General features: G+C 36.4%; 1 protein-coding gene across 1 annotated transcript in view; it reads left to right on the top strand.

Annotated features, from left to right (window-relative positions):
* Positions 1-20,714, top strand: part of LOC141427743 (disintegrin and metalloproteinase domain-containing protein unc-71-like) — a 477,668-nt gene extending 456,954 nt beyond the window's left edge. Inside the window, exons 9-10 of the mRNA XM_074087335.1 lie at positions 19,726-19,872; positions 20,688-20,714. Of these exons, the coding sequence (XP_073943436.1) occupies positions 19,726-19,872; positions 20,688-20,714 (174 nt within the window). The remainder of the gene's footprint in view (positions 1-19,725; positions 19,873-20,687) is intronic.
* Positions 20,715-22,134: the final 1,420 nt, after the last annotated feature.

The raw sequence follows: 22,134 nt of genomic DNA, 5'->3' as shown, positions 1-22,134 counted from the left end.
TAGAGGACATAACCCCTCCCCCCAAATCGTACACGTCGAATTGAAGTCTTCAAAAAATTTACAAAATAAAAAAATGCAATTTTTTGCCCCTAGCCGCGATGTATTATTAGTGACCTTCTCCAAAATTTCAGTCTGCGACCGCGCCTGTGCTATTCTACAACCAAACGTCGTTCGCAGATGCAGTGCTGCGCTCGACAGATAACCATAACTTAACCCGTTTACTCTTTGGCATATATGTACAGAGCCAAATATTTTGATGTTGGTCGCGCTTTGACATCGTAAAAAGTAGGTTAGCTTGAAGATCTATTTTAGGGGTAAATTCGCCTTTGTACTCTTTTTGTTTTATTTTTTCTTTTTGTATTATTTTGTGTTTTATGTACAATAAAGTATTTACATACATACATACCAAAACGAGGTTACACTACGGAATCTTAAACAGTAAATAATGACATCAATTCACCACCTTTAATATTAAACACTGTACTGTAAAGCTGTAACTAGAGCCTGAATTTTCTGAAACCTTTTGCGTTGTAGATACGTCATCTTATTTACGTACATACGTATTCCTTCGCGAATCGTCACGAACGTTAAACAAAACACATCTCACACAAACCTGATTGAAGCGTCAAATGACTTGTTCTTCCTCGAGATACAATAAATTTCCAAGGTCAATAACCTCGCTTTGTTCCAACTTTAAATCAAGACGTGCAGTAAGTTACAGCTCTGATACTCCGCCGCTCCCAAACCGATACAGTTTTACGATTACCATCACACTTACCCTTTGCATAAACGAGACGTGCCAGAACTTTCGGCTAGCTTAGTTGAAGCTCATGCTCTTTCGTGCTACTTATGCATGTTGGGTATACGTGTAAGCAGGATGATAGTATGTTTGTAAGTTCAGCTGGACGTCTCAGCGTTAATCCATTTGCGATGCGGAAATTCGGAAGGAAATAGATCGTTGCTCATCCTGGTTTAAAGATAGCTATGGGTATATTACCTCTATATTTTGTTTTGAGTTAGCTATGTATTGCGAAATAAGCCAGTGTCCTAAAAAAAATTAATTAGTTTGTGAATTAGAGAGCAGGGTGGACCTATATAGTCTTCTACCTCACCTACACACATATTATACGAGTATATTGGGCTTCAATCATTCCTGTTGGCTCGTGCTGAGGCACCGACTTCAGACTGGTAGAAAATTATTTTCTTGGTTTTTCGTAGTCGGTTTAATTTTTTGTTATATTTTTTTCACGCTTTTTAGTGTAAAATATCTAATAAGTATGCAATGGTTCAATGTCAACTGCTCTTCAACTTTAACGAAAAATTGCTTTTTTCGATGCAGAGATGTTCATTATTGAGGAGTCCTGGTGCTTCATCACCCATTCCATTTCACCATATATATTACAACGAGCTTAAATTGCTTAGCAACTGTGGTAAAGTAATTGAAATTCAACCCGTGAAGTATTTGTTATTGAGTAGTCGCTCCGTTGGTCAAATGTGGTCTTCATCATCAGTTTCAATTCATCAAATGATGATTTTCAAGAGCAAATGCACGAGGTACTACTAAATATGTCAAAATTACCATATGTGTCCCTACAATATTTGAAGAGTTCCCCCGATTTCCTTAGGATCCAATCAACAGATCCTGATTTGGTGCTTATGGGACCTAATTGAAAGCATTCCTAGACGAACGAAAAAAAAATACAACCGAATTGATAACCTCCTCCTTTTTTGAAGTCGGTTAAAAATAGTAAATATGTATTATCCTTTTATCAATTAAACAAAAAATGATTAAGATTGTAGCCAGTTAGAGGCTCATTAGAGCCACCCGGCACCCGACCAGCACCGCCTCGACTTTCGGCGTCCACTCGTTGTCGACAGGTGGTCCACGAGTGGACATCGCGTGGTCCACGAATTTTCGAGTCTATTATGAAATGAGGGTGGGGAGCGCCGCGCCGGTTCACGCGTGGCAAGCGAAGCAGCGAGCTATCACCGAGTGTTCCGGTGATGCTACGGAGTTGATGTAATGAGCGCATGCCCATACAAATCCATATCATCATCATCATCCCAGCCTATATACTTCCCACTGCTGGGCACAGGCCTCCTCTCAGAACAAGTGGGCTTGGGCCATAGTTCCCACGCGGGCCCAGTGCGGATTGGGAACTTCACACGCACCATTGAATTGCTTCGCAGGTTTGTGCAGGTTTCCTCACAATGTTTGCCTTCACCGCAATGCTCGTGGTAAATTTCAAATGTAATTCCGCTCATGAATTTCGAAAAACTCAGAGGTGCGAGCCGGGGTTTGAACCCACGACCCTCTGTTTGAGAGGCGATAGGTCAAACCACTAGGCCACCACGGCTTACACCAAATCCATATAAAGAATACTAAAAGCTCGCGGCGATGCGGTGCTGATCGGGTGCCGGGTGGATCTAATGAGCTGTGACCGCGTGACGACTTTAGTCGCGTTAGGTTCGGGCTTCATCTATTTCACAATTAGTTTGACTAACAAAAGAAAACAGATACACATAGAAAAAATTACAAGATACGAAATAGAATAATATTGTTTTACCCAGAAAACTACCCAATTATTATTTTGAATGTTTTGATAACCCCTTTGGCTTTACCGCGCCTAATGTTAAATTTAGATAGTCTATTTAATAGGTAAATGGAGTAACGTGTACATAAAAATGTAATGACTTAGGTACATTTTATATAAGTGAAGTTCATCCAAGGTGACACAAAAAACATGTTCTACAATAAATTCCAAAATCAATTTCATATTTCTAATGCGACAGCTTGATTTATACGACGAGAAAACGCCTTAAATTTTCATCCAAAAAATGTTCGCGAAAAATTAAGACATTAACCGATGCCCTTGCAATTTTTCATCATCAGCAGTATTTCCGTGATAACGAAACCGACGGCTCGATTGGACTCTGAGGTGAAGGAATAGGGGTGGTATTGGCTTGTTTCTTCAGTTGTCGAATATGCCGATTTGGTTACGAGCTCCATTAAATTGAGGTTCTGTGCTCCGATAGGGAAACGGGATCTGTGCAATCGTGAAAGCCAATCGCAATTTAATCCTGGACGATGAAATGAGAAATGTTTTCAATTTAGAAAACATACAAAATAAAAACGCTTCTGCAAAAACAATACATTTTGTCGGGATAAAGGCGTTTTCATTCCGCTTCTGCGGGTTGTTATTTCAATTTAAACTGTTTTAAATGTTTTCATTTTGCTTCATTTATAAACCATTTCATTATGTATCTAGACAAGATAAAGTAGGTAATTGTACGGTCAGCCAAATAAATGGTCTATCAATAAAAAAAAATGCTATCAAATGAATATAAAGTAGAACTTTCAAGTTGAGAGACACGTTTATTGGCATTATTGTTTTATGACATGGAAACGATTATCAACTTTAGGGTGATAGACCACATATTATTTGGGTGATTATTTTACTGTCTCGTTTGGTTTTTAGGAAAACGAAGAAAACGTCCCAAGCGACATTAACATTCTGGTTGTACCTACTGCTTTTATACCGGTTGCACTTACTGTGTGTATGTTAATCCTTATTTGTACAAAAATAATGAAAGAAACACAATTAACAAACGTTGAGGATACAGGTGCAAAAATGAACTTATCTCTTAAAGGATCTCTAGCAGTTATTGCTACGTTCGCTTTGATGAAACAATTTAAAAATTTAGCAGGCCAATTTTTTCAAAAATGTTATTCCTCAGACCAAATAAAATTTAAATAAACTGATTTTGCTGTTGAATCTCTTGGTCCGTGGGAAAGCTAAAGAACTTAGCGGTGGTGTAGGGGTTATAGCACGCAGCACGGATTGCTGAGGACTTGGGTTCGACTACTAGGCATTTTATTACAGTGAATTTTTTAAACTATCAAATATAAAGTGTAGAAGAACAAATTACGTATAGTGGAAAAGAGAACCCAAAGAATTGGGCTCAAAAAAGTATTTTTTTTAATTCTCAGTTTCATACAGTAAATTTACACTTCAAATGTGAAACTGAAACAATGACGTCGTATACAAATAGCTGAAACATTATAGCCTTACTGAAATAACAGATTTTATGAATAAAAGTCTGTTATTCCGCTGAATTCAAATTAAGTATTACAATATATGCGGTGGTCGGCCATTACTTTTCATTTATTTGTTCTGACATAAGTAATAATTTCATGTTTTATGTTACTGATAGTCTTTATGAATGTTTATCGGTTTTGAGATATTATACAGCAAAATTTTTGGTAGCAGTATTTCCTGAGGCCTTAGATAATTAAAGACCCTGACGCAAATGATTATTTATTAATCATAAATATAAATAATTACAACCATTGAAACTAAAAAGAAGAAAAAGAAACTGATGAAGTGCGAGTTGGACTCGCGCACTGAGGGTTCCGAAAAAATGTATTGATCATGATAATAGTTAATTTATTTGAGTTGGTGACAAATGAGATGTTACACTCCAACAATTAATTCACTTTAATAGAATGACTGTTTCGGTGTTATCAATCAGATTTTAGTGAATTTACTTATTTAAGGCATGAAGTTATTTTGTTGTTATTTTTTTTAATATTGCAATTAGAAAGCATACGCCAAAATTTAAATACAGAGGCCAGAACAGTTTCCATTTCTAGTTTATACATTGTTTTGATCAAAAAGTGTAACGTAGTAACACTAATACGCTTAGGGGCTGTTTCACCATCCATTGATTAGCGTTAACCGACAGTTAAATGTGATGCCGTCTCCGTCTATTCGAACAAAACAAATAGAGACGGCACCACACCTAACCGCCAGTTAACACTAATCAATGGATGGTGAAACAGCCCCTTAATCTTTTAGTAGTGAACTTTTTGGATGTCGAATTGAAAAAAAAAAACAAGACGCAAACATTTTCAGAAATTCTGAATTAGCCTATCAGAGCCGCGATTTATTAAGGCGCCATTTCGTTTCTTTCGCTTGATTATGATGTTAGTAGAACTAAGTTAAGCATTTATAACCAAAAATAGCACACCCCGAAATTGCAACGTCAAGTTTTTTTTTAATACAATATCAGAACCGAACCCTAAAAACAAGTGCGTACACTGATATAGCAAAGTGAGTACACAAATTGACGTATACGCACCAAGGGCTGGCTGGAAATAAATTGCTTGGATGTGAACCGTTCGCGGGGCGAGGGGGGGAGAGGTGAGGAAATTCAAATTGGATTGAAGGAAGTTTAGATTGGATTGAATTTTCCCGCCACCTTGTTTAATTTAGTAAGGGCGGGCCTGACGTGTCCGATCTTGCGTGGGGCTCGGAAGTTTTCTTCAGGTGGTCGACGATAGTGGATGGTTATGTTGGCTATAGAGTGCACTTCAGTGTATATTTTAGATTTCCAACTGCTCTTTGCATATCGAAAATACAAACTGAGACGGATGCACAGAAAACCAGAAAAAGAGACCAGCGCTCTTTGCATGCTTATTACCTAACCTTTGCTCGTTACAAATTAAACAAAATTACAATTTACTATGTGTAAGAAACTATTACTCACTCATTATCCCCGCCTATATTCGTCCCACTGCTGGGCATAGGTCCACGCGGGCCCAGTGGGAATTGAGAATTTCACACACACCATTGAATTGCTGCGCAAATTTTGGAGGCTTTCTCGCATTGTTTTCCTTCACCGTAAAGGTCTTGGTAAATTTCTAATGTAATTTCGCAAAACTAAGAATTGCAATCCCGGATTTAAAACCACGACTTTTTACTTGAGAGGCCGTATCGTACGTCAAAAAATCATAGACTGCTTTATCCCCGAAGCAAACAGATGGGTATTGTACAGTCACCTTTTCATATAACACAATAACCTTTTCATACATCACATTAGTAGCACATAGGTACGTGATTCATATGTTACTGTGATTGTCTGTGGCGTTGGCATTGGGCATAGCCTAATAATTAATAATAAGTAATATGTTCATTAATTTTATCTGTTTATTTCAACAAACGACTAAGTATGTCTTCTGCTTCGAATCTAATCATAATTTCTTAAGGCAAATGTTTATACTTAACATCACTTTATATAATTCACCAATTGATTTCAGTTTTATTATGAATTGATATAGTTGTATAAATACGTTATTTGGATGTATAAATAAATAAGAAAAAAAATACTAAATACAAAATTTCTGCTTCCGCTTCTATGCATTATCTGCAATGGCTTCGCTCTAAGAACATTAACTATACTGAGCGGCAAAAAATCTGGCCTTCAAATGTATGCAGAAATACGTAATTTTGTATGTAGAGTGGGCCAAATTCTGTGGCGCAGAGTATCAAAGTCAAAAAGTCAAAATATCTTTATTCAATTTAGGCCATAACAAGCACTTATGAATGTCAAAAAAAATCTACCACCGGTTCGGAAAAACCTCTGCTGAGAAGAATCCGGCAAGAAACTCAACGAGGTGTATATATTTTTTTAAAACAGATTTACAATATTATTAAATGATATGTATACATCACAAGTATTTAACACTACTTTATTTTTAACACAGTAGGTTCGCTATTTGAAGGGATCGCTAATGCGGATCGGAATTATTTCCAAATATCCCTGTCCATGATATAATCATTAACTTTATAATACGCCTTTGATATTAATGTCTTCTTGACAATAGATCTGAATTTTGTATCCGTTTCATTTATAATATTTTTTGGAATTTTATTATAAAAACGTATGCAATTTCCCAGAAAAGACTTATATATTTAACGCGCATATATTTGTGCTGCATAGAACTGTTACAGCGCAATGCTCTTTTGTGCATCGACCACAGGGTGGCAAAATGGCGACTATCCACCCAACAGTTAAGATTTTAGAACAATCTGTTCGTTTAACTTAACACAAGACTTCAGTTTGCACGAATATAATTTTTTATTAGTGGATTGATGCACGCGTCACTTTGAGAAAGTCCATAATCAATGATCTATACCATTTTTACCCTGCTTCTCTGTTACCAAAGGTACACCACAGTTAACTCAGTGCGACTGAATGTTTATATGCAAAACCTTCGTTCTAATTCAACTTGTTATGATATCTCAAATTATAAAAGCCGTAGTAACAAAGTAGTAAGTAGACCATTCTTTAGCACATCCTTAAAGAGTACATATAGATCTTCATAACTCTAATTCAATAGAATCTGACAATCCTGTAGACACTTCCAGCCTACTAATATAAACACCGGGCTGCCTAAGGCTTTGCGATGTGACTATTATTCTTTTTTGATTCCTTTTAGATGATAATTGCAACAACAGGGACATATATAATCAACTGTGCCCACGATAGGGTGTCTTAAATATGTAGAAAATTGACAGATTCTATTGAATTGTACTTTTTAGGTAGCGCTACCAGATTTGAAGTCACGCACACAAGAGCATGTCATGTAATGACAGCAGGATTTAGACGTTCACTCATTAATTTCATTCATTCTCCTTTTATGCAATCAGTTCTTTATATAGATGTGCGAGTCATTATTCACTTCAACTCTCGTGGCACTACTTATGTGTAACAACCATACGGAAAACAAAGTGATCCAATAAGGGTTTTTGATTCCTTTTGAGGTACGGAGCCAAATTGAGGCTCGTTACTCAACCTACATTAAAATCGTTCTCAGATTTCGAATGACTTCGCAACTACACGACATAATTATATCACTTTAAAAGCTTTAAGTACGGGTAACAATACGTTTTAATTACAACATCAAAGACGCCATCTACGGCCTTGCCGATATGGTGTACGAAAGCGACAAATTTGGCTTCCCTTTGTTTAAGTGAATACATAAGTACAGGCTCACGGGCAGGTTTTGTTTCGCATTTTCTTGTCCTTGAGAGATTTTAGCTTTCATGTTTGGTTTTTACCTTTTGACGGGCTATACTTAAATATACTTACAAACCAGGTAAAGTATGCTGGGCTTTTCTTGAACGACTTGCTGTCTCTTTTAACATATTTGTAACTACCTAACATGATAGAGAAGCTCAAAGCTTTCACCTGTCAAGGTAATAAAATCCTTCAAGGGTGTTTCGAACCACGCGCCAGATTTGAATAAAATGCGGCAAATCTATGTAATCTATTTAAATAAAAATAAATCGTAAAATGTGTTGCTAAGCGCAAATCGGGAACGGCTAGACCGATATTTCACTAATTATTTCATTTGTTGTGTTCGTTATCGTCAGGAGAAGGTTTTTATGGGAGAAAATTTAGGAATATTGCAACGGGGGCAAAGCCGCGGGCAACAGCTAGTATGTAATATAAAGTTTTAGTCGACAATTGCTCATTACTTGTGAAGACTACACCTACTTATAAAGCTGTGATAAGTAGTTTTTCCTTTAAATTGCTATTGCCGTGAAATTATTCTGGTAGGTATCCAAAATGGTAGGTATACTGAATACTGAATACTGAAAATAATCATGTAACTACAGCAAAGACAATTAATATTCCGCAAACTGGTAAATAAATCGAAAAGTGTTTTTTTTTATTACCTTTTCAACGATGCCTCACAGTATGAGGTGGATGAGGAAAAAACACCCTTACCTTGCTTTGCCTTCTTGTATCTCCTTTCATACACACACATACACACATGTCAAATCACATCTGTATAGTCCTAAAAGTCTTAAGAGGCATTCAGCCGCAGACAGACCGACACGGCGAATCTGTGAAGGCTACACAGATTATACAATCTACACAGGTTAAGTTTTTACTGTTTTGACTACAGATCACTAAATCTAATAAAGTGTTGTGTTTGCCAAGTGTGAAAATACTAGCCCTGTTGGTAATTACTAAGTAAGTAGCGTAAATATAATTTTAATGTCCAGCACTGTGGTACAAAATGCATACCTACTGAATTATACTCCTATAAAATATAAACACCAATTACCACCATCAGGTGTTTTTATTTTCTAGAAACCACCTTGTTCCCTTTAGAAGTACTTCTCTAGCTTGGTACACCAATAATCCACTACCAAGTTTTTTACACAGCAAAACTCTTATACAACGGGTGAGCTTTATTCTGTATTCGTGAACAAAATTTCTCTACCTATTTCGCACAGAGAGGCAAAGCAAACGAGACAGCTTAATTACAAACGTACCTACTCTCATACACAACCTTTTCAGTCACAAAGTAAGACAAAAAATAAAACTATTTAGGCAACACTCCAAATTTTCTGCTTAATAAAAACTAGTGGTAGAAAATCTAGGCAATTCGCATTTGTAGCGGAGATTTTTTAATGCAAAATACGTACTGTTTGACCACAAAAACACATCTAAAATGATATACATACTTAAGCTCCCGTGAGACATAATCTTATAATTGTATTGTAACTTAAGATGGTACGCGCTTGCCTAGTGGGTGCATGTTATGTTTTTTAAGGTATTGGGGATTGAATGAGGATTCTACGCGAATACGTCTCAACAATGAAACACTATAAGAATAAATTTCTTATTTTAATCAGATATTAAATATATAGTTTCAAAAGAGCCGCATACCACTGTGGTTAAAGGGCTTAAAATACATTTTAAAACTTGGCGGTGCACTTTCATGCATTCAATTGCCACAAGCTCGGTCAATGAACTGAAACTGATCAAAACTCACACTGTAAAAAATATTCCAAGCACGAAAGAAAGTTCGCATTTTTTTATTTAATTGTCAGTAAATTATCGGGGAGCGCCAGTTTCTGTAAGTTTTATTAGCAGCACAGTAAACTCCATTTTTCATCTGAAGCGTTTCTTAATTATTGTTCTGTCGTTCTTTGTTGTTGAGTCGCGAGATGAATCCCCACCGGGTCATGCATTGCTGTTTCATTTTTCAACCCAGAGGCTGCGCGTAATGAAAAAGAAGTTTTTAGGATTCAGTAGCTAATTAGGATGCCAACGGAACCCTGTTACGGAGGCTCCGATGTCCACCCGTCTATTACAGAGCTGGGTTTAAACTGTAATAGGCAGACACCTAGCTTTTACAGAGTATGCAGTTCTATAGTTGCTGTGAAAACATTAATAATTAGTCAATCACTAAAATATAAACAATGTTAACATGTTGGTGACATTAATATTAATCCATAGAACAGTACTTTCATTGTAGCATAGTGTGGGTGACAACTGTCAATATCACAAAACTAGAGAGTCAAAGTGTCGAAACTTGAGTCGATAAAACTAACAACATTCAGTGTACAAATGCCTTCTTTGCGTCCATAAACCGTGTGCGCAAACCGGAGCGGCTACTACGACATTCGAAAATCGAAGTTCGTATCGTACCGTCCTTCTCACTCCCGTATTAAAAAGTATTAGCGTCAGCGGGATGGCAAGAGACGAAGTGTGAATTTTGCATTTCATAGTATAAGGCCTGTATACTAAGACGTAAACCTGAAGTGCACCATCCAATTATTTCTTTAAACAAAAACTCGTACCCGGGGCGTGAAAGCCTGCCCTCATTCCGACGACGGAATTAATCGACGTCTATTGCAATAACATTATTCCCGGGAAAAAATACCGTGGTAATAAATTTATGTCTTAACAATTTTGGCGGCACAAGCCATTAATCACTGACTGTTTGAGTGTGTACGCTTTCGGCTATGACGTCATTATAGCTTTTTGCGACGCGCCTTTGACGTTAGTCGCTGGTTTTATAATTGTTGAAGTTTTTAGGATACTGTCACTCAAAAGGGAAAAGGAATGCTTAAGATTGCTGCGTTAGTCATCTATCCGTCAGTACATTTTGTTTGTCTATCGTTTTGTTCGTCTTTTTCTCCGTCCGTTTGTCCATTGGTTTGTCGAGACCTTTTTTACAAACTTTTATTTAACTTGCCCTGTTTGTGGGGTCAAATCTTGCAAGTTCATTTTGACCCACTTTCAGTAGTCGGATTGACTTAAAATTTGCTATACTCGTACATGTGTTAATTGAATGACAATGCAAGTACAGTCAACAAAAAATCTTTTATTAAAAATATTATTTTAACAGAAACTTATTCACTTGAGTGCGCTTGGAAATATCAAGGTTTCGAGTTTCTTGCACTCGTACACAACATACTCGTAGGTACAAAAACCGTGGAAATTAAAAAGAATTATGGTATTTAGTACGAACTGATTCCTCAACAGAATTAAAACCAGACGACCAGATGGCCTAGTGGTTAGAGAACCTGACTACGAAGCTTGAGGTCCCGGGTTCGATTCCCGTGTCGGGGCAGATATTTGTATGAAAAATACGAATGTTTGTTCTCGGGTCTTGGGTGTTTGATATGTAGTTAAGTATGTATCTATCTATATAATTATATTTATCCGTTGCTTAGTACCCATAACACAAGCTTTGCTAAGCTTACTTTGGGACTAGGTCAATTGGTGTGAATTGTCCCGTTATATTTATTTTTATTTATTTTAAAAGAAAAAGTCCGAAAATCACTGGATCACTAGAAGTAACCTTGTTTTTCATAGGAATACTATGATTTACAAACTTAGCTTTTTCTTACTATTAAACTAGGACGGATCCTTCATTGCGCAGATCCGACTCGTACTTAACTGGTTTTTCTCATTGATTGTCGTTTGAAGCACGGTTTAAGTTGGCAAGCTTCTTGACTGGCAGTTTATGCAGTGTGCTATAGAGTTGGCAAAGAAATGTGGGAGTTAATTAGTTCTGTTGACGAAACTAGCGTGTAATAAGTTACAGGTTCGTATTCAGACTAACTAGTTGTAGGAAACGTGATTAATAGTACATTTTTGTAGAGGCTGGAAAATAAGCAATAGATGAACGAGTTAGTTTGAAGGACGACCCGAGGGGAGGCCTTCGATACAATACAGTACAATACAGAGACTCTTTATTGCACACCAGAAATAGTAAGCGATACAGAAAACAGATACACAGAAAGAAAATTACGAGGTAAGCAATAGGCGGCCTTGTTGCTTAAGAGTGATCTCTTCCAGGCATCCTTTATAATACATCTAGTATTATTTTTCGCGGACGTCATTTTGAAAATATTATATGCCCTATCTCCGACAGTGTATATGTATGTATGTAAGTATGTAAACTTTTAACTGTACAAAAGAAAAGAAACAAAACACAATTGACAGTTTGGACGAAACCTAATATATCTCGTATGTTGAAAACCATCTAATCATTAAGGCTACAGAGTGGACCAAAGAAATATACATTCACGCATACAAAGCTCAGAAAACAAAACCTTCCTTTGGCAGTCGGGTAAATACGTTCAAAAATTGTTCAGGTATTGTATCATCGGTAGAATAGGAGCATGATAATCGTGTTCAGAATAACGCTAGCATGGTGCGGGGATAGTTCACGCTCGAGCGGACTCCGTTCCCCTGTGGATGATTCGCGTTTTATCTATTTTCCACTTTCTGGAAGAGCGGATGGAGCAAAATATGAAATGATTTTTTACTGGAGAATAGGTAATATTAATATTGCACGCGATCGGCAGCGTCTATGATTACGATTTCTAGCGAACCCTAGTGCCGTATAGTCATAAATCAAACTGCTACATTCTACATCGCTTCATCAACTGATGCATAAGTAAATACAATTTCCAACTCTCTTCGGACGACCTCCTAATTATTAAGATGCGTTAGACCCAAAAAATATACTGTAATTAGACGGCGAATTACACCAGCCTTACATCTAAACATTCGCAATTATATTTAACGTTCCGTAGTACCCTGACAGACTTCGATCCCCAGGCATAATATCTACCTAGAAAGAGATTTCTCTGTTGTGTACTTATTAATAGGTGTACATCGTTTTCATCTCATGATATTAACGACGCCGCTGCTTACCACAAAACGCATTCGAGTGACAAGCTTTCAAAAATCAAACCCCAGGCCGACCTTTTAACAAATTCAAAAGAATATTTCTCCTAATTGACTTCTCTTACCTTTCAATACTAAGCACTGCGTAAATACTATCCGAATTACCTTCTCGTACAAGACAAAATGAAAAATCTACGCGTATCCAAGATACTCCCGAAAAATGACCGATACAAAGTTCACGTAGGTATCCCTTTTCATCTTGCTGATGAATGAGGAGCCTTTACAATTTCTTGCGAGCCCGATGGCCGGTCTTTCATTCGTGGCATTCGTTCATTCGCCATAATTGGCGGTGCCGCAGTACGATAAAAAGAACGCAACCTAATTGCAAACGGGACTTTTGCGCTAGGGCTATGGGGCAAGCGACTTGCGGAGTAGATTGGCGGGAAAAAGGAATTACCGTTGTTGTATGTCTTTCTGTGCATCATATCATCATATATTTTAATATTGTCTTCACTCTCTTAATCTGTTGTTACAGTTGCTTGAGGGTTGGAGACCTGGTGACCTGACATACAGGTTTCCCCTAGTTCAGGCACCAGTCTCCACCGCACAATTTTTGTACCTATGCATATCATAACTTGTTACTGTATAAACTGTATAATGGACCAATCTACTTTTTACCCACACTAATCTGTCCGCGACATTTTACAAACAATTGCTGATTTTTGTAAGTAAACATGTTTTTTCTGTAATTTAATAGATGGTGTACATGAATACATGCCATTCTACGTGAAATATCTTGTTGGAAGTACGATTTTTTGGTAACGCAGGAGACGCCCAAAGTGTCGGTAAAATAGTTGATTGGCCCATATCCTGTGGTGGAGTTAATAAACGAATTTATTATTACTAATCAGACACGGAAGTGTTTAAAAACGTAAATAGATCTTTCTAATATTATAATGCAAAAGATTGTTAGTATGCGTGATTGTGAATGTGGCTATTTTTTATCCCGATACAGGGTGTAACTCAACGATGATCCTTTACTTAAACAAGTGATAGTGTTGCTTAAACTGAACAACTTTCTCCAAGGAACGAAAAACGAAAAAAAAATTCAGACTCTCATACGAAATGTATTGGTTAGCTGACCGACTTACTATGGAATGGCGAAAAAAAAAAATTCGTTTTTCGACCTATATTCCTTGCAGAAAGTTGTTTAGTTTAAGCAACACTCACCTGTTTAATATATATGCTGGCTTTTGACGGCAAAAAATTAATTTACATGGCTTGGTTTTATCTCAGGGAAAACACGTGTTTCCGTGTCTTTCTTTCATCCTATTTCACGTCCAATAAGATCGGTAATTTCAATGTTGCCAACGTTAGCGCAATGGTATATCGGTATAGTGCTGGACTTGCAAAATGGTGTCTTGGGATCAAATTCCGGTAAGATAATGAGCTTGGTCTTTAAATTCAATAAAATACTCAGAGGGAGCAATTTTGCGCTCGGCGGGTCTAATTTATCGTTCACGAGATGGGTCCTTTTGCGGAGACGTCGGTGTGGGAGCTGCAATGAGACAAGAGATGCGGAGGGTACTGTAGGAAATAGGCTGTATACCGCTGGCATGTGGTAAAACTGACCACCTGGCAGGTTAGATTAACCTAGTTTTGTATAAAAGGATAGGACTCTTATATTGTTTTTCTAGAATTTGACTTTAAAACCGATTGACAGCGGTATACCGGGAGCGCAGATTGCTCCCGATAGCCTAAGCGGCTGGTGCCATTTTATGTAAATCTATTTATAAGTACTACCAAGTTCTAAAATAAAATATAATTAATTAATGATTGAAGAAGTTATTTATTTCATAACAGTTTAATGTCACGCGCGTTGATCCCCAGTACCTAAGCTCTTACTAAGTTACAGTCCCCACAGTACAAACTTTTTACCCGGCTGCCCGAAGGAGAATTATATTTTTCGTTGTATGTATGTCTATATCTTTTTTTGGTCCTCTCTGTAGCCTAAACGGAGGGATATATTTTAACATCACGGAACGCCTGAAAATACAAACTGAAATATAGATGCACAGAAAAACCAGAAAAATAAGACCAGCACTGGTCCGGAGTGGTGTAGCGGTATAGCACGTGGCACGGAATGCCGAGGACCTGGGTTCGATTCCCAGTGCTGGTCTTATTTTTCTGGAAAATACAAACTGAGACATGGATGCACAGAAAAACCAGAAAAAGAGACCAGCGCTGGGAATCGAACCCAGGTCCTCAGCAATCCATGCTGCGTGCTATAACCCCTACACCACCGCTGGACAGGAATTTAGACACGAATTTTTCCTATGCATACATATCTCAGGTTGCTTATTTCTACTACGCTACTTATGCAGCAGCACTAGCGACATCTATGTTTCGCTCTCATCGAGAGACGTCAACATTATATCGGAACCAACCGCTCACCCAGACAAGAGATGTCGCTACTAAGCAATCAAATCATGATTTTTTGAATCATGGTTTTTCTGTGCATCCATGTCTCAGTTTGTATTTTCGATATGGTTTCACGGGATACCCGTAAAAGTAACAAATTTGGAGTTGAAATAAAAAATACAAAAAGACTCCAAATAACCAATCATGATTATTTTTCTGGTTTTGTGCATCTATATTTCAGTTTGTATTTTTAATTTTGGTTTTACGGGATGACCGTAAAAGTAAAAAAAAATGGAATTGAAATAAAAAAAGAAAAATGTAATTCTCCTTCGGGCAGCCGGGTAAAAAGTTTGTACCCTCCGCATCTCTTGTCTCTTTGCAGCCCCACTCCGACGTCTCCGCAAAAGGACCTTGCTTGTGAATGATAAATTAGACCCGCCTAGCGCAAAATTTCTCCCTCTGAGTATTTTATTGAATTTTGTAATTTTTAACGTCGCTCGTGTTTTGGTTATTATTAGCTATGAATAGCGGTCGGTGCCATTATGAGAGATTACGGATTCTAGATGAATTATAAATTTAATATCGTTTCGTTTCATCTGATATTGGATGGCGAATTTTTAAGTATTATGTTTTTGCTGACGCAATTTTAGTATTAACTAAACGTGCATGTAAATTTTCAAGGTGCATAACAGTAGAAAATAACACACTGAAAGAGATATGCTACCTTTTGAAAAATTGTATCAATCAAGGTGGCCATGTACCTACCTACTTCAAAAACAAATGATAAAACTATTAATTTCAAAAACTTAATTTTAAATAGTAATACTTTATACAAACATATCGTCGTATCCTACGATAAGAGCCACAATTACAAAATGCTCACTTTTCAGGAGAAGCATTTTTGTGTTTCTTTCAAAATATAAGTAGCGAATAGATAATTTTGCAATTAAATAATGTGTATTAGGGTTCTAGGGTTCTGTTAAAACAAAATTTATGTTCTTAATGATACATTATAGATAGATTTTGTCCTTTAAATCCTTTTTCGTCGGACTAAATGAGTTTTAAAGGGCCATAAGCTACATTGTGCCTTTTATCGTCGAAAAATTCGAGGCCACAACTACCATTAGGACCAAATTGTAGTTGTTAAAATATTTGCGTTTCAACATTTTTTAATTTTAGTATTTTTCTTGTAATACAGAAAGAAGTGGCAAATAAGAAAAATATTTTATTTTTATTTTCTAAGATTTTTTAAATCATAAAGCGTAGGTACGTAGCCACAGTGATTCCCTAAAATAAAACAAGTCCCATTAAGGAAGCATAAGTGAAACTAAAAAAAACATACTTAAAATAAATATTTAACTTCTGAAACTCAAAATATTCTCTACGCTCTTAATATAAAAATAAAATTGCACATTATTATTTACTCAGTCTTCAGTACTCATTGGGGATCTTTCCTTATTCTTTCTCATCGTCTGTATCACCCGCAGTAGCAACACCTCTTTTCTCATGAGGTAACGTTGTAAAAAAGTCATGAAATCCTTCAGGTTTTTTTTTATTTTATTTTTTGATTGATACAAAGATACTTGTCTTTATTCACTTTTATAGGGTCCGTGCTTGCTCTTGCAATATTTGTAACTACACTCCTTTTCCCTCTATTCGCCTTTTATTATATAAGTCGTTATTGTTTTCTAGTCGTCGCGAAAATCGTAACTAAGTATATTAATTGGTAATAGGGACCAAATATTGGACAGTGTAAGTTAAGAAAATAAAGATTAACTACATTTCTTTAAAGACAACGTTTCATTATTTCTTAATGTGGTGAAAGTTTTTTTTGACATTCATAAGTGCTTGTTATAGCCTAAATTGAATAAAGATATTTTGACTTTGACTGAATATTTACAGACTGTTACCGACAACAATAGCGGGCTTGATGTTTAAGCAAACCAAGTTAATCGCAGCGCAGATTTTTGTCAGAGCTACAACACATAAATAGAAGACAAATTGATGAAGACTGAATTTTAAATAAAACTCAGATGCATTAAAAAGCAGTAGCCGTCATTGTACAAATTAAACGAAAAAATAAAATGTTGGTGATATAATTTTGGAAACTTTCCCGGAGTCACACCGAAGTTTTTGTCAACTTGAAAACCTTCAACTTCTCGCTACTAACCTATACCTACTGAATTATTTTTGCATAATGTCATCGTCGAAGAAAAAATTACGAATAATTTCTTCTCTCTGCATAACTATATCATCTAGAACTTCATCGGTTTCTTTTTGTTTTCTACAAGGATAAAATTTTCATTCTGACACGGAATTGAGCTAAACTCCAAAATTGTCTTTTAATCATTGCACATTCTACATTTTCGCCAGTTTTTTCTTCGGTGATGTCATCAGGCGAAAACAATTCAGCAGTAGCAGAAAGTTAAACTTTTTCAAGTTGAAGAAAACTTCGGTGTTGCTCCTGGAAAGTTTTCAACATTATATCACCAATATTTTTTTTCGTTTTATTTAAAATTCGGTCTTCATCAATTTGTCTTCTATTTATGTGTTGTAGCTTTGAAAAAAATCTGCGATTAATTTGGTTTGTTTCAACATCAAACCCGCTGTTGTTGTCTGTGACGGTCTGTAAATAATAAGAAATACTGAAACGATGTCTTTAAAAAAATATGCTTAGGTAATCTTTATTTTCTTTTGTCTAAAATATGGTCCCGATTGTTAAACAAATAATCTAGATCTTGTTCTTTTCAGGTTCTACTTGAGACTTCTCGTTTTATTTTTTCTGTAAATATAAATTAAAAAGCACAGGCAAAATATTATTAATAATAAAACATTCACAGAAACCATGCCGAATTTTATAAGAAACCATAAGAGAATAATATTCTAGCCTATTGGCCGACTGACAAGAAATTAGAAGGTAAATAGATATAATAATGCCAAAATATACAGCGAAAAAGGCCTCAAGTGCCATAAGAACCCAAAAATCAGACATGTAAAATCACACCTTCCAAATAATTATTGTTATCAAAAAGCAATTATGTTCATTCTTTGAAGCCGAAATGTTAGTAAACTGCCCAAATATATCTTTAAAAAAGCGAATATTTGAGCAATAATTCAACAAAACATAATTCGTACATAGAAAAAGGACACTACCGCAATTGTGGCCACACATTTGCTATACAAATAAAATTGAGCTATTACGCGATAGAAGACCGCAGTAGCCGTTCGGGCTTTATTCTAGGTAATATTAACTACTTCATTAAATTGTGTGAATTTCTTCATTAAAGTATGTAAATATATAAATAAGTAACCTAAAAAAAATAAATAATACAAAAGTAAACCTAAAATAAGTAATAAACAGAATCTGAATAATGAAAAAACTTTATAAATCAATTTCGCTAAATTTACTTGGTGTTTACTTCTTTTGTTCAGCGCCATCCTTTGTAACTATTTTCACTAGTGTAAGTCCACGATGATTCGTTTTATGGTTTTCATTGTCAATTAACGAAAAAATAGATGATCTTACAAATGAAATAAGCATTACGAATGCACGCCACTCTTCCGGCGCTGTCCGCCGAGTACCGCCGAAACGGCGCTTGCGCCCCCTCGTCGCACCCGCGTGTCTCCTTTTTGCACGGCGAATAAGGACAGCAGCGTATTTCTGGCTTTACTCCGCGTTAGAAGTGAGACATACGTAATTGTGGCTTTTTAAAATTATTTTTTTACTATTTAATAAAAAAATATTAAAATTATAATTTTAAGTTATAAACATGTATCTTGATGTGTAGAATTCAATTTTACAATAAAAACTAAAAGCCCTTATGGTGATAGTGGCTCTTATCGTAGGATACGACGATATACCCTGGCTGCCAAAATTCGTAAACTAACTTGGAGATTACAAAAATTTAACAGTGTAACTCACACACACAAACATCACGCCTGTATTCCCAAATGGGGTAGGCACAGCGCACGAAATGTTACCGCTTCGGAGCCACCTTTAGCAATTTTAGGTTTAAAGTTTGACAAAAACGGTACAATAGTGACAGGTTGCTAGCCCGTCGCCTACGGTATACCTTAACCTTATATCGTGTAACTCACGATTTCACTTATGTCACGAACTCACTATGTCAGGAACAGTCGCACTAGTTTTGATCTTTTTGGAAGATCAAATATGATTTTTCACATATTATGTGTCACGAGAGCTTAATTTTTTTTTAGGGTTCCGTGCCCAAAGGGTAAAAACGGATACTCTATTACAAAGATTTCGCCGTTGAGTTTGCCGTTTTTTGCTAATGTCTGATGAATGTTGTATAGAGGTACGGAACCCTGTGTGCGCGAGTCCAACTCGCACTTGGACGGATTTTTTAAATGCTGTTTTCAAAACATCAAAAATAACTGTATATGCTAATTGCTCAGATTGGTACTCGTATTGGCGAAGAATATTGCCAGCCTCAGATATGATTATTTGACTTTCAGCTATAATTTCAGAAAGCTTAATAAACTCTTTGTTCTCAGGAAATCGAGCACTGTTACTACCACGGAACGGTAAAGGACTACCCGGGTGCCTCTGCGGCGTTTCATACGTGCAACGGCGTGTCCGGCGTCATCCACATAGGGAACGAGACCTTCGTCATACACCCTTTCTACGGCGGCGATCTATCGGTCAGTGCCGTAGCTTTTGTGTTGATCAATTTACAGGTTAGCGTTATATTGCCGCATTGGCTCCATCACTGATGAATCCATTTCCGCGCGGAGCAGTAATGTAAAACTACTTGCGTAATAGTTCTTGCGGTGAGTAAATGAATAAATTTGAATTTTAAAAATAACAAAAAACACTGGTAGGAGTTTCGGTAGTAACTAAATAAGTAGGATTTGAGAACCACCTTTTAGCATACTTTATTTTAATGAATAAAATAAATAAAGGTTTTCGTTCGAAACATTGCATAAAGCGAAATTAAATATCAATTTTACTAATAATAAATGGGATGATACATAGAGAATTGCATTAACAAACCCCAACAGAGACAATAAATATTCAATGCGGCATTGCATTTTTAAACACCCTATGTGGAGTTAGTATCTCAAATTGGATCGAGTCCGCCCTAACGTCGCAATATTTCAAAATCATCCCAAATACAAAACCCTATCCGTACCTATCGTTTCAAATTAAAATAACCCTTTTGTTAATTAACAAACTGTTGCCTAAATTCTCGAAATAAGCCGATATCAACTAATTAACGCATCCGGCTGTAAATCAAAGGGATATAAATGTATTTTTCCGCCGGTAACCTGGCTCCGCTCGTATATCACGGCCTGCTTTGGCCAAATTAAGTTTTCCAGTAAAATACGCACGGAACGGAGTGCAGTTATTGCGCAACCAACATGGATTGATATGAATACCTACATTTAGCGGCGTGTGTTGAGGTCGGGATAACTTGAAATTATAAAGCGCTTTTAATGATATTTTGGAACGATAGGTGATCGAGCGAGCGGACTCCATTTAAGCTTGGGCAAGTTGGTCATTCTTTCGTGTGTGCAGCTGCCCAGTTGTTTGTTTTTAGCCGATTCTCATCAAATTTAGTGAGTAGCCTCGAAAATTATACGGTACATAGTGTTGATTCAGTCTTTTGATTACTTTATAAATTGTGCACCACTGTTGTTGTCTGTTTTGAGGTTTTCCATGGGGTCTACAGATTCTGATTACTGAGCCTACTAGTTTTAAAGGTCACGTTATGTTATAGGTCGTATACCGTCTTGAATATTTCGTACTATCAAATTTTTTTCTTTTAATAGTAGAGATCCCATGGCTATCCAATAATCAAGTGCCGTTAGCAAAATAGGGTGTTAATAATTATTTTTTAGCTTAGGTTATTAACGACGTTTCATTAAAATTCAAGTGTATTTTTTTAGCAGATCGTTTGTTCAACGAAATAACAAACTTGTGAATATGTATTATTATTTTATGTAGTAAAGTATCATCAAATGATGTAATCCAAATTTGAATCATGTTTAGTTTGTTGGGATTGACACAGAGCAGTGAAAATATTTGTAATTAAAATGAAAAAAAAAATGAATAGATTAGTTACATGAAATGATATTAATATTGCGAATGAACCGGAAGGCGAAGCGTTGAAAGACCTCCCACTAGGTCGACTGACAATTTCACTACACAGCTAAGCACTCTACATATATTGTAACTTTAAACGAGCAATTGTTGTATATTTATTATATTTCGGGAAGCTCGGAAGAGGCTCTAATGATTTTGATGAAATATCAGGGTATTCGGGACGAATAATCGATCTAGTCTAGCTTGGTCTCATTACTTGGAAAACACGTATTTTCGAGCAATTTAAATTGGCTATTACGATTTTAGCAGTTTAATTTGTCCGCTAATTACGTAGCTCAAATTGCATCGTCCCAATGTCAAACACAGTGGCTTTATGACTTTGTGTATATCATAGAGGTTGCTAATTACATTTTATGTAATAGAGTACGGGCCTGTTATGAGTTTGAATGAGGCTATCGCGTATGAATTCGCCACTAGAGGCGCTAGTGTAGCGTGAGGTCTGCGAAATGTCAAATCTCATAGTTTTTGAGTGAGCTACGCGGGTTTTTTTTATAATTAGAATAGTTTTGTGAATATTTTGCAATATCTGAAAGTAATTATGGCAAATATGCGTTCCGGGGCAACGAATGTCTGTGTTTTCAGACAGTTTTGTCTTTCGGAAACCTTTGTCCTCCCTTTTTTCCGAACAAAACGGGGACTATGCAACACTGTGGCATGCTCGATATTTTTATGGTACGGTTTTAAAGTGTATTAAATATGATTTTAATCTAAACTTTGTTTTCACGCCCGTAATAACAGACTTTGAAAGCCATACTTAAAAACCTCACGCAACAGTGCGCCATCTAGTGAGACAAAAA

The sequence above is a fragment of the Choristoneura fumiferana genome, chromosome 5 (genome assembly GCF_025370935.1).
Source record: "Choristoneura fumiferana chromosome 5, NRCan_CFum_1, whole genome shotgun sequence".
Taxonomy (NCBI): domain Eukaryota; kingdom Metazoa; phylum Arthropoda; class Insecta; order Lepidoptera; family Tortricidae; genus Choristoneura; species Choristoneura fumiferana.
Note: the sequence above shows the minus strand (reverse complement) of the source record. Positions and strands in the feature narration are given on the sequence as shown.